The sequence below is a fragment of the Galeopterus variegatus genome, unplaced genomic scaffold, assembly GCF_000696425.1.
Source record: "Galeopterus variegatus unplaced genomic scaffold, G_variegatus-3.0.2 Scaffold1084, whole genome shotgun sequence".
Lineage (NCBI taxonomy): Eukaryota > Metazoa > Chordata > Mammalia > Dermoptera > Cynocephalidae > Galeopterus > Galeopterus variegatus.
Window position 1 is genome coordinate 225,457 of NW_007727195.1, and position 13,401 is coordinate 238,857.

The 13,401-nt window shown below is 40.4% G+C and overlaps 1 protein-coding gene across 1 annotated transcript in view; it reads right to left on the bottom strand.

Moving 5' to 3' along the window:
• The window catches only part of LOC103592077 (DNA repair protein RAD51 homolog 2-like), a 170,175-nt gene extending 161,508 nt beyond the window's left edge, over positions 1-8,667 (bottom strand). The window contains exon 1 of the mRNA XM_008574670.1: positions 8,577-8,667. Coding sequence (XP_008572892.1) covers positions 8,577-8,643 — 67 coding nt within the window. The 5' untranslated portion in view covers positions 8,644-8,667. The remainder of the gene's footprint in view (positions 1-8,576) is intronic.
• Positions 8,668-13,401: the final 4,734 nt, after the last annotated feature.

Sequence of the window (13,401 nt, forward strand, 5' to 3'; positions counted from 1 at the left end):
AGAGAGAAGTATATTAAGTGAAACAAGTCAGGCACAGAAAAAGAAATATCACATGTTCTCACTTATTTGTGGGAGCTAAAAATAAATAAGTATACAAACAACTGGGCGGGGGGAGGGAAGAAGACATAACAATTACAATTCCTTGAAGTTGATATGACAAGTGAACAGAAAGGACACTGCTGGGAGGGAGGGGGGAGAAGGAGGAGGGAGGGAGGATTCAGTAATGGGCCACAATAATCAACCACATTGTGTATTGACAAAATAAAATAAAACTAAAAAATAAATAAATAAATAAATCACTTAACCAAAAAAAAAAAAAAATGAAGAGAATAACCTAAGTTTCAACCTTTCCAATTCCCACATGATCTGGCTGTATTTTAGTTCCTATTTACACATAACTATGAGAATCTTAATTGTTTCCGTACAGAAGAGCTTAGTGGATAAAAATGTAAGTTCTGGAGCCAGTCTTCCTGGGCTGGAATTCTGGTTCTGCCAATTATGTTACTTTGTAAGCCCCAATTCATTCACCTATAAAATAAGACAATGAGTCACCGTCTTCCGAGGGCTGTTGTGAGAATTCAATGTGACAATGGATATGCAATGCCAGGCACACAGTATATGGTCCATAGACTGTTATTACTATGTCTGCCTTTTTAAAACAAACTTGAATGGCTTTTCGTTTCTTGCTACCAAAAGATCCCTGAAATATTCTAGTACCAATTCTATCCCAGACCTGAGATTTAGCCTATAGAAAACACCACTGGTGACCCAACTGAGACATATGGCTTCCATGGATGCTAAAGGCACCCCCTCTACATATCACTTTCCCCTCTTAGGATGTTATCTCCTGGATAGCTCAGATGAAGACAGAGAGTCATCTTGGTATTCATGGTGCCTAACATAGACAGGGACTCAAAGAATAAAGCAGTGGTTCTCAAAGTGTCCTCAGAACAACAGTGTCATCGACTCCTGAGAATCTGTTAGAAATGTAAATTGTCTGGCTTCTCCCCAGACCAACTGAAACTCTGGGAGTAGAAGCTCAGGAATGTGTGTACTAATAAGTCCTCCAGGTAATTCTGACACATGGTGAAGTTTGAGAGCCAGTAGAATAAAGGTTTTGGTGGAGAAACACAACTACTCCATGTCTTTGACTGAAGAACATCCCTACACTATTGGGGAGATCGTCCATCTTCTTTGATTGGGCATGTGGCTTTGGAAGGAATGGACATCAGAACACCTCAGCTGGACCATCCTTGGATCAGACTTCCTTTCCAGACCTTATTACAGTCTTCCCCCAAATCCTAATAAACATCATAAATGCATTCCAAAAGTATTTCATGCCACATTTCAACATGAACTAAATTATCCCCTGGGCACCACTCCCAAAAACCATCCATTCTTCCCTTTTTTTATGATCTCTCTGACCTAGAGGCCTCTCATCCTTGGTGTAGCATTCTCTGCCATGCTGGCAAACAAGGATCTCTTCTCAGAGAATCCTTCCAATTGAAGGTCTCTGGGATCATGCCACTTCTTGGCATTACATTCTCTGGGCTTTTGACCCTGTCACTGCTGTAGTTGAGGCAACTGACAAAGCTGGCTTTGGTGTTCTCGTCCTTTTGGCCTTCTTGACACTGAGACCTTAACAGGAACATGTGCAGATCTGGGAATTAGACTGTAAATCCTAGATGGTAAGAGGTCTGAGAGTGAGGGGAAAATATTTTCAAAACATCTAGCTCTAGCCCAGCCCTCACATGAACCACCTCCAAGACTCTCCTCAAAGAAAATTCTCTGGCTCTCATCTAACTTGATTACAATGCACCTTGTGCTTCAAATGTGGCTCTCTCTGGCAAACTAGCACTGGCGAAACAGAGTTCCTGACCAAGAAGTACTTCCTTGTGGTTGACTTTAATGTTCCCTTTCTCTTTTTGATCCCTCAACTGTGATTACATTGCCCCCTGGCCTCCCTGCTGAAAATCTCCAGCAGGTTCTTCTCCCTTTTGAGATTTAGAGCTTTAGAGACATTTGTAGGGTGTGCCCATCTCCTCTGAACTCTAGCCCCCTCTACTTCACATAATATTTAAGCTTTCTTTAGCCAAACACCATGCTTTTTTTGGTGCGTTTAATCTTTTTCTATAAATTAGGCTTTACATGGCATCTGAACAGTTGCTGAAAAGAATATATGCCCAGTCAAGAGCCACGGATTCTTGAATACCAGACAGAATGGAGCATGGGTAGGGGGGTGTGCCCTTGTGAAGAGAAGCATGTGAAGTCTGGTGTGTTGATATGTGTCTGTAGCTTTGGAATCAAAAATTGAAAGGTCACCAGGACACTTTAACATTTTTATCCAAAGCTCACTCCTAAGAGGCAGCAGTGTCAAAGCTAAGATTTCACAGAAGGGTTTGTGACTTCTGTTCCCGGCACCACCACCTCTCACTCACTGTGTGGCCTGTGAGCAATTCCCTTCTCTCCTTCATGCTTCAGTTGCTTGAGGTGGATTAAGAAATTCATCATTTTAAGACATTTAAAAATACGATGGAAATGCTAATGTTAACAATGTTGATCACAGTTGTTAATATTAACCTTGCAGTCACATGCTGACACCTTATGTTTTCAAAGCACTAATTATAGCCAACCTGCACCATACCCTTGAGGAGTGGGTTTTTTAAGCTGCTCCACCCATGCCCATTTGTACATGGTCCTACACAAACCAATGAACATTCCGTTTGACAGGCTGTGAAGGACCTTGGCACTAAAGTGTGGAGAGAGTTCTGCTAACTTGACCAACCCACCCCAAAGTTTGTGGTTAATGGATTACAAATTTGGGTAATGCAGGACAATAAATCACAACTAAAATAATAAAGCTGAAAGTACACACAATTTAAGCAGAAACACCAGTGTTTTTTATCGGAAATGAAAGAAACCATTGATCATAGCAACTGTCTGAGATTAGCAGGGAGCCACATTTTCAAACATCCTGCAGTAAATCCAGAGCAGATCCAGCTGGAAAGCAAGAGTGGAAATAAAACTCGAAAATTCATATCATGCTTTGAAGTCTGCTCCTTTCACAACCATGAGTCCCTGATTCGCCCCAACCATTCTGAGCTGCTCTTGGTTGTTGAATTTATTTTAAAAGAGACACAAGCCACACACTTGCATATAATCGTTCAAATGGACTCCAGCTTTTTGTAGGAGTGGCTTGTTTAGGAATATGAATCCTAAAATACTTTCTCTTGCACATGGAATCAGTCATTAAATTGCCTGACTCCAAATGGAATAGAAAGGCTTCTGACACTAAAACTAGAAATCACTTTGGGTTCTAGTAAGTACTGCTTTTTTTTCTTATGTTCTTTCCTTGACCCATCCATGCACTTTTAATTTTCAGTTTTCATGTACTATGATCTATCAACTATGCCAGATGATGGCAATGCCAGGATGGCAACCTAATGATGTCTTCCTTTCCATGAAATGGGCCATGTTACCACAATGAAGTGACCATTATCCTGTTCAATCATCAGAAGAAAGCAAGCCAATGGTCTAGGTTGAGCAGAGCCACAATCTTGCACAGGGCTCACTGTCATTGGACACGAATCTTTCCTACTAACTGTCCACCAGTAGATGGGGACTCAGCCAGTTATTCTGCTTAAATCCCAGGTGACTTCAGAATAGGATATGGCATTTAAAGCCAGCTGGGCTGTTAGATCTTTCTCTACTGATCACTATGAGGAAAAGAGATGTTCCCTATGACTGAGGTCCAACAGTTCTTAGCATCTTCAATAACCACAAAGAAGAATTGGCAAGGGCTAAGAAATATGTCCTTGGCAACAGAACAGTCACAATAACCAATCATTGAACTCTATAATGACCTATATGCCTGAGTTTCTATCAACAAAACAAAAACTGCACACAGTGCCTGGTCTAGAACAATGTAGAATACAGAATCCAAAATCCTTATTTCTGCCTCTCTCTCTCCTGTTAAATGACAGGTTGGATGAACCGAAGATTGCTACAGTCTTTCCAGCCCTGACATTATAAGATCATGAGGTGGGTCTGAAGATCAAGAGTGTTCACCCACTAAAGGGGTTTTAATTCTGATTTATGGAGTGAGAAAATGACTGTGTTGCTGATGCTACCCTAGATTAAACATAATAAAAAGGATCTTTAGAAATCTTAGCATGGATACATTGGGATACCTGTAACAGCCTCCCCTCCCTGTACTGCTGTCTCTCACTCTGTGAACACTTCTGATCTTGTCTGTCTGTATCTTGGTTCCTCTTCTTCTCTGCCACACAAACGTGTACACAACCAGAAATGTGTGCAAACCAGTGAGGGTGAGAAACACACAGGGCTGGGATGAGCCCAAGGTCTGCCCTGTCCTGTAATAGATTGCAGCTGCAGAGCAAAGGACACTGCTAAACAGTGCTCCCTTGAAAACAGTTATGGGGTGAGAACAAGTGGCCAAGAGCAGCCAGAGATACAATGATCTGAGTTGACCTGAGAGGAGTCCCCAGCAGGAGCTGATTCAGGGAAATGAAGTCTCTTCTGCTCTGACACAGAGGAGGGAATATGAGTGACCTGGTCCAACTGAGAGATCTCTTTTACCCCAAAGGATCTTTTACTATTAATATCTGCCAGCTGCGGGCCCAGAGCATCCCCTGCTGAGATCAAAAGAACCATATCTTAGCTGGAACAAGGTCATCTGCACAGGGCTGTAAATGCGAGCCCCGGCTGGCTGCAGGGATGTCAATGGGGAGGAGCAGTCAGGAGATTGGGAGGTGCTCTCTCACGCTCCTTTAATCTCGGCTGACCAGCTGTTGCCCTCCCAGTGTTTAGAAAGTGGAGAGTTCTTTGTTTTTGTGTTGCTGGATTTTTTTCTCTCCCTTATTAAATTTGTGGCTGGGTTGTTTCTTTGATTAAGTAGACCCACGTTTGCTGCTTGAGTTCATGATATGATTCCCCTCATTGAGGTTTCATTCCACTGGTGAGTTTTTCAGCTCCCAGGTGGGACAGCTGAAGAAGAGAGAAGTGGACCCCACAGGCCGAGGACTTCCCTGTCATTGCTCCTGCCCCAGAGCCTTGTGCCTGGAGAAGGAATGAGAGGGCAAATTGAATTTTCCCTATTTTGTTAAAATAACTCCTCATATGTGCAGTTGGCTTGTCAATTTGCAGGCTGCCTTTCACAAAGTATCACATTCATTTGGGAGAATGGAACTTTCAGGACTTAACAAAAATTGACCAGAGTTACAAAGACACCCAGCCCAGTGTGTTTCTCACCCTCACTAGGTGGCACACACTTCTGGTTGTGTACACGTTTGTGTGGGAGAGAGGCAGAGAAAGCAAGAGACAGACAGACAAGATCAGAAGTGTTCACAGAGTGGGAAAGAGACAGCAATACAGGGAGGGGAGGCTGTTATAGGTATGCCAAAGTATCCATGCTAAGATTTCTGAAGATCCTTTTTACTATGTCTAATCTAGGGCAGCATCAGTAACATGGTCATTTTTCCCACTCCATAAATTGGATTTAAAATGCCATCAGTGGGTGAATGCTCCTGATCTTTCAGACCCACCTCATGATCTTATAATGTCAGAGCTGGAAAAAACTTTGGCAATCTTCTCTCATCCACCATAACATTTAACAGAAGAAGAAATGGGTCTGGCTGATTAGGTCAGCTGGTTGGAGCACAGCCTTGTAACACCAAGATCACAGGTTCAGATTCCCACACAGGCTAGCTGCCAAAAAAGGGCCCAAAGTGATTAAGAGACTTGCCTGCAATCATAGCATATGTTGAGCAGAGCTCCAATACAGCAGCAAAGCTGATACTATGAATGCCTGAAACAACAACAAAGCAATATATATACATATATAAAAATCATAGGAACTTAACAACTATTGCAATATATTTGAATAGGTATAAATGTTCTAAGAAATTTGTCCATTTTAATTCACTGGTGAGGAGCTTCATTAAAGACTTTAGGAAAAATATTTCTGTATCCTCTTTACTTGCTAAGCTATACAGGAAAAAGATACAGAAAAACCAATTGTTTCCATTCTCTCTTGGATTTCATAATAAGGAAAAATTATCTAAGGATGAGCTGGCAACTCTCCTTTGCTGTAAACATGACTTTAATATTTTCTTATAGCTATTACACTGGAGCCCAAAAGCAATTTTTGTATGTGTTTTGCACCTCTTCTTTACTTAAGATAAACCAGGAAGCCATGACAAAGAAAAGTACCATGAGTTATTGGTTTTCAAATAAGGAAGCAAGATGCTCTCTTCTGGTCTCCTCCTCAGAGCTGAAAAAATGTGCGTCCATGCATGCGTGCATGCGTGCGTGTGTGTGTGTGTGTGTGTGTGAGATAATTATAACGACAATTTTTAATGATGTTCATAGGTGCTTTACGTGATTCTCATGGTCGTTGTTCTTCCAAAGTACTTAATGATATTCATTCAGCATTTATTTACTGTCTACTGCATGCCTAAATCTTTGTTAGTCACTGGGACAAAACATGGATACAAAAAGAGCACAACACAGTCTGTGCCCTTAAAAATCTTCCAATTTACTCAGAAAAATATGAAAAGTTAAATTAAGTTTTCTAGACCTTTTCTTTATATAGCTGAGCAGATAGAGAGGCCACAGAGAAGAAAGTGAAATCAATTAAAATGGCAAGGAGGTTTCGTGCAAGAGGCAGTCTTTAAATAAGCCTCGAACAAGTGGATTTGTGAAGAGAAGCAGCAGTAGTGGTGAAAAGGAAACGCTGTTCTGGATGGGGTGGGCTGTCTCTGCACAACATGCAGGCGGGAGAGGGGAGAGGCAGGCAGGAGACAGGCACACTTGGCAGATCTTCAAGTTAAGATAAATTTAACTTTTCATGTTTTCCTTACTAAACTGACAGATTTTTAAGGGCACAGACTATGTTGTATTCTTTCTGTATCCATGTTGTGCCCCAGTGACTAGCAAAGTTTTAGGTACACAGTTGACAGTAAATAAATGCTCAGTGAATATTACAGGAGCTGCACATAAGCTACTGGCAGGAACCAAGGTTGAACAGAAGGAAAGGACAGACTATGTAGGGTTAAGAATCATTAACTTTATCTAGTGGTGTTTTGGAAACTGGTTCACCCAAAAGAAAACAAAAAACAAAAACTCCTGATTTTTAACATTTGCTGACTTCCATGGTATAAATACTTCCACCCTGGTTGATTTCAAACTAACAAACTCCAAATTCCTGATATTTTAAAATCAGCTTACTGATTTTAGCCCATTCTCAGAAAAAACAATTCTAAGATTTCAGAATAGGAGAGTGACATAGGATAGAATAGGAGAGTGACACTGGATAGAATAATAGAGTGACATAGAATAGAACAAGAGAGTGACATAGAATAGAACAGGAGAGTGACTTCTTTCCAGATGTCAGGCTGGGGACATTTAATTTGGTAGTGGCAGAGTGGAAATAGCAGAGGCTAGTGTGGAGAAGGCCATTTTGGATTTTATTAAAATAATCATATTGTGATTATAAGAAACACAGATTAGAAGAAAGGGGACAGAGGAAAGATGTATTTGGAAGGAAGAACTAAGCAAACATGATGATGAAGGAGTTTGAGAAGGGAGGAATACCAGGTGATTCAGGTTTTCAGCCCAGGTGAGAGGGGAGTGATAATGAATCGCTGGATGTAGAAAGAGGGTACACAGAGCATTTTACAGTATTTATAAATAAGCTGTTAGTTTTCATTCTGAAAGAAACCATTGAGAAGCAATTTCTGAGACCATAAACCAAGGCTGATCCTTAGAATACCACCTGGGAAGTCAGTCAGGAGCCTTGCTAGGACTAAAAGTCCCCTGTATGCCATCATAAACAATTCTCAGAAAGTGGAAAGGGAAGAGGGGCCTGGAAGAGCTATGCATATCTATCAGGCCCACAGCATTCTGCCTGAAAGATATTAGAGTGCAATTAGAAGAACTCAGAAATGTCAAGTAAGAACTTTCAATAAAACCAGAAACTACCCTCTGGTTTGCTGATGTAATTCCCCCAGCTACGTCAAGCTCATTGCCATCAAAACCATAGCCAACCTGACCTTTGCTAGCAGGGGAGGTGGAGAAAATTTTGCAGATTCATCTCCAATGTGGAGATTTTCTCTTAATCTTTTGGTAAAGCTTGATCAGGAATGCCACATAACTGGCACATGAAACTGGTATACACTTTTAGCCAGTCTAACGGTGCTCAGCACAAACAAAAGGCTAAAATGCTGTGGGACCACTGGTAAAGCCAACCTTTGAGCATCAGTCTCAACAGCAAAGTCATTTGAGGAGTGACAAGCCTGCAAATGGAGGTAAGGGACTCCTATAAGGATGACTCACTCAAGTGAAAAGGGAGCTCAGTTATGCGTCCAGTACAAGAGACTCTCCAAATGTAAGAGATCGGATGCTGGAAAGGTGGCCAAGCCTAAATCACCAGGCTCCGGCTGGGTTCATTGGCCAGGGCCTATTAGCCACGTCTCCCAGCTCTCAACAAGAGGCAGAGAGGCAGTGGGGCTGTGCGTCAGTGTCAAATTTCAGCCTCTTTAGGACAGATCTCTTACCTTCAGACAGGGACAAATCATCAGCTGGAGACACCAGGTCTGCCTGAGAAGCGAGGGCTCCGCTCATATGGGTTGTAATTTGATTCGTCAAGATAACCTGTGAACAGACAGGGAGAAAGGAGGGGGAAGGGAGAAGAAAGAGAGAGAAGACCAAATTAATTATTAGAGCTGTCAAGAGGCAGACTGTGGTTTAGGAGAAGACTGATAAATACACAGGTAGGAAAACCCAGCTCTGACTTTCATCGCCTTCATCTTTAGGTCAGAATATCTAGCAAGGCCTATTGGCCATTCAAAACCCAGAAGGTGTAGGAAACAGACCGACTTTTTTCAGGGCTTAAACCACTAATCAATTCTTTCTAAACACTGAGTAAATTGGGATGGAGAGGTGTTATCATATGAGCTAAATAATAGAAGGGTAACCAGAATTAAGAGGCACACATACACATTTTATCAAACTTTAATTGTTAATATTATATCCACAACCAAAGAAGATATTGCTGGTACTGAATACAAGTAATAATTTAAAATATGGATACCTGTGGGTTCTTCCCTTGTTAACTCAAAAGTCAGAATTTTATTTTCAGATTTGTGAGACAGGAATAAGATTAGTCTGTAAAGGAATAATGCGGCTGGATTTCTATTCTGGTGGTGACGGTGTACTCACCTTAAAGAGCAAGGTAGCTAGAAACACAAGTGGTGAATTAAAAAAAAAAAAGGAATAACCCTTCTCTTTTAAATTAGGTAAATTTTAACAAAGAAGTCCAAAGTCTCACTATGTATCTACAACACAAACTAACATAATCCTAAATATATAAAATCATAACATTTAATATTCCTGGAAAGGATTCAAACTACCTAATTCACATGGTCCAATATTTTCACATTTGGTACACTCAAGAAACTATTCTTTTCCTTTAAAATCCTTATTTGTAAAATCTACCTTATTGTTTAGCAACCTAAAGGAATAAGATACAGATTCTCTCCTAGAAAATTGTAACATGCTTATTATCACCACAATCATCTTCCAAGGTTTGGGTGTTCTCATCATGGACAAGTATGATGAGCATACTGGTCACTCAGAGGAAACAGCCCTTCTGAAAAGAGCCCTGGGCATTCAGGGCACAATTTAGTGCTCAGGATATGCTCCTCGCTGAACTGTCTTGGTCTGTCCTGAGGGTTGGCTATGGTTTTGTTACCATGCTGATTTGAACAGAAATGGAAATCATCTCCATTCTTTACTATCCAGCTTTTCAGCCACACCTCTGTCACTGTCTCTTGAATGGACCAATGACACATTATAAATTCAGTACCAATGGCAGCTTAGTCGAGGGCAGACAGGGGAGCAGGATGGCAAGGTCAGGTAAAGAAACAAAGTCCTCTGTTAGCAAAGACAATCTTTAAAGGTCTTTGTGTGCCAGTTAGGCTTGTGTTCTCCAGTTACTCTGCAGTGATGATCAGATATTGCAGGGTTCCACTCAGTATTTGCTAATCTTATCCCTCATATTCTTCTGTATTTCTACTTTTCAGCTGGATTGGTAAGAATCACATAAGATACAGTATGTCTGCAATTAAAATGGCTGGAAATGGTTAAATAGGCTGCTCTTTTAAAAAACACCTATTCATAAGGAATTGTGTTCATTTCCCTCTTTATAAAATAGGGTATGGGCTTTGGAGTTCTATAATACTGGATTCGAATTCTGACATTTACACTGTGTACGTTGGGAAAGTTACTAAGCCTTTGGGCTTCATTTGTACATCGGTAAAATAATATCTACTTTATAGAATTGTTATGAGACTTGAATGAGATAATCAATGTAAGGTATTTAATGTAGTGTCTGGTGCATAGTAAATATTTAATAAATGGAAACCATTATTGTTGTTATTATTTCCTTCATAATGATGATATATAGGTTAATAAATTAGTATATGCCACATGCTTCACACAATTGTTTTAGTAATAGTACACTAAGTCACAGTTTTCTACATCATGATACACTTTGGTACCTGATCATTTCTACCAATTTTAGTCCTTAAGTTTTACTTAATTGCAAAGAATTTGTGTAAAAATCTCAGTAATACAAAGATAGTAATTATTTAAAGCAAGGACAGTAAGATACTGACATAACTCTGAAAACAGAAATAAAAATCCTACATGCATTATCTACAAGTGAACAAAATAATGTATCTCTCTGTCCTAGTTTAAAAAAAAGTGAAACTTATGAGAGATCTAAATATGTAAGCTCTAATTTTTATGGGATTCTTCTAAATGATGGCTTGGTGAAAATGACTAGAACTCTAATGATATGGTAACAGTAAAAAGAAAAAAAAATTTACTGAATGCCTACCATGCAAAGCATGATACATACATGGGGGAAATTAAGTGGTAAAGACACTGTATGTCTTCTCTAGAAACTTATAAATTAAATGATAAGGCACTGTAAAAAATTTAGACCACTTTTTCTCATTTCTGTAATGGAAACTTGTACTGAGATGATGGTTTTATTGTATAGAACTGATGAAATGATACACTGCAGAACCTAAAACCAAACTATAGATGTACTTCAAAAGATACCTACTTTCATTTCCACTTCCGATGGAAGAACAGATGGACAAGAAAACATTTCACTCTCCAATGGCAAAAGAACAATCTCCTATGTGGTTTTACTAATAATCTTCTCCCTTTTTATTATGAGTCTTAAAGCCAAGTCACTGAAGGGATACACAGCAACCAAACTCAGGGGGTTGCTAATCATGTCGTCTTACTGAATTGTTGTGGTTTTCTAAATCCATGTTCAGCAAAATGATAGAATGGAAACATTTCCAAAAGCATCAATTATAAATAATCACAACTTGGGCAGAAGCCTATAGATGTGTTTTTCTCTGAGGCAATCTGGAGACTTGAAAACTATACTCTTAAAATAACATAAAATATTACAAGTTATAAACAGAGCCTTAACACTATCTGGTTTCTGAAAATGAGTTCTGACTGACATTTCAGAGGTGCTTTCCTACTGCTTTGCTTCATTGGAAAGACTGGGACTTCTGAGGCTCAGTACTAAATGTGTAAAGAGAAGTTTGCACAATGGTTAGGATAAGGCTTTGGAATCAGACCTCAGTTCTACTACTTACTAGCTGTGTAACATTGGGCAAGTTTCATAACCTCCCTGGAGATGATAATACTTAACTCACAGGGTTTTGAGGATTAAACTGGATAATGCACATAAAGTCCTTAGCACAGTACCCAGTTTATGGTAAATGTTACCCCCACCATTGTCATTGATTATCCTTTGCTGATTCGTACCTTACTTCTTTAGATAGAAAAACCCATGCCTGTTTCCCCTTCATAGAGCAGATAGCCCACTGGTGACAAAGAACAAATATTTGCTGCTTATATGTTCAAAAGCAATAAAAATTTAGTTGAAAGTACATCTGCTATTTTTGCCATTTTCCTAAAAGTATGGCTTATGGAAAACATACAACACACCCAGCTAAAATTAACTATAAAACCAAAGTGGGACTCTAAGACAAAGGGAAAGAACTATTTGATCTATAAAGTAATGAACAAAGGGACATAATGTCCAGAAACACACTAAAAGATTGTCAAAATGCTAAATTATAACAAGCCCAATCTTGTGACAAGAGTCTTTTTGGACTCTGACACTAATAAATAACGGTAAGCCAAGAAGGTAAATAGCTTCAGCTTCTAAGAAAGTCAAGTATATGAGGCAATCCTAAAGTGAAGTCCGTTTCAGTGGCCCCTAATACATGTGGCTTGTCATTTCCGAGGCCCAAAGCTCTTCATGGAACACATGTTGTCTATGTGCAACAGAGTTCAAGGGGTAGGCTGGGCTACAGGAATCATGAAGCAACCTCAGGCATCCCAGGGGCATTTCTATGCCCATAAAAACACCAACTTCCTCCTTCCACCCACACCTTGGCAGAAACCTGCCACAATCTAACACAGACAATCAGAGAAGTTTCAAAATCACTTTAATTTACACTGGGCCAGTAGGGCTAGGTGCAGCAATTGTTCTGGTACTTCCAGCTTCCAAGTAAACAGGCAGCCCACTGGCCAGCCAGAGGGAGAGAGGCAAGAAGGTAATGGGGGTGCTAACTACTCACCAACCACCTGGTGCTAAATCTAGCGCTTTCAAAATGAAGAGGCTCTGTTACTTTGGGTATCTAAAATGATCCTAGTTGCCAGATATCACAGTGACATAGCTTTGCTACCCAAACACAGGCCTGGGATAAGTCAGAAATTCCGAGTTTTAATCCTGACTCTGTTAAGGGTTGCTGAATGCCTTGCTTTTAAGGAGACAGAGGCCGGAACTTTCCTGTGAGAAACTGTTCAGGTTCATTGAGTCCTTTCATCACCAAGGCTTCAGAGAAGGGCCCTGGAGTGGTTTTAACCATGCTCTCCTTTTGCTTCCCAACCATGACGCCGACTGCCCCGACTGTCTCTGTGGAAGGAGCTGGGGCGAGAGAAAGACAGGAGAAAGGCAGGGAAGGACAGCAGGGAGGGCACGAGGCAGAGGGAAACGGACGAGAAGAACAGAGCAGGTCCCCCCAAAAGCAGGTCCAGAGGGCCACATTCCCAGACTCATGCCTCTCCCCATCCCACTCCCAGCTTTGGAAGGAGATATCCAATATTTGTTGTGAGGAAAAGTCAGACCAAGTGTTCTGGAATTTGAGCATCACAAAAACAAATCTGGTTTTACTATTCACTGGCTTAGTTTTGCCAAGCTCTGGAAAATTATAAATCATTCCATGATGAAATTTTTTTTTTTTTTTTGCATCAGCTCAGAGAATATCAATTGCTAGTTCT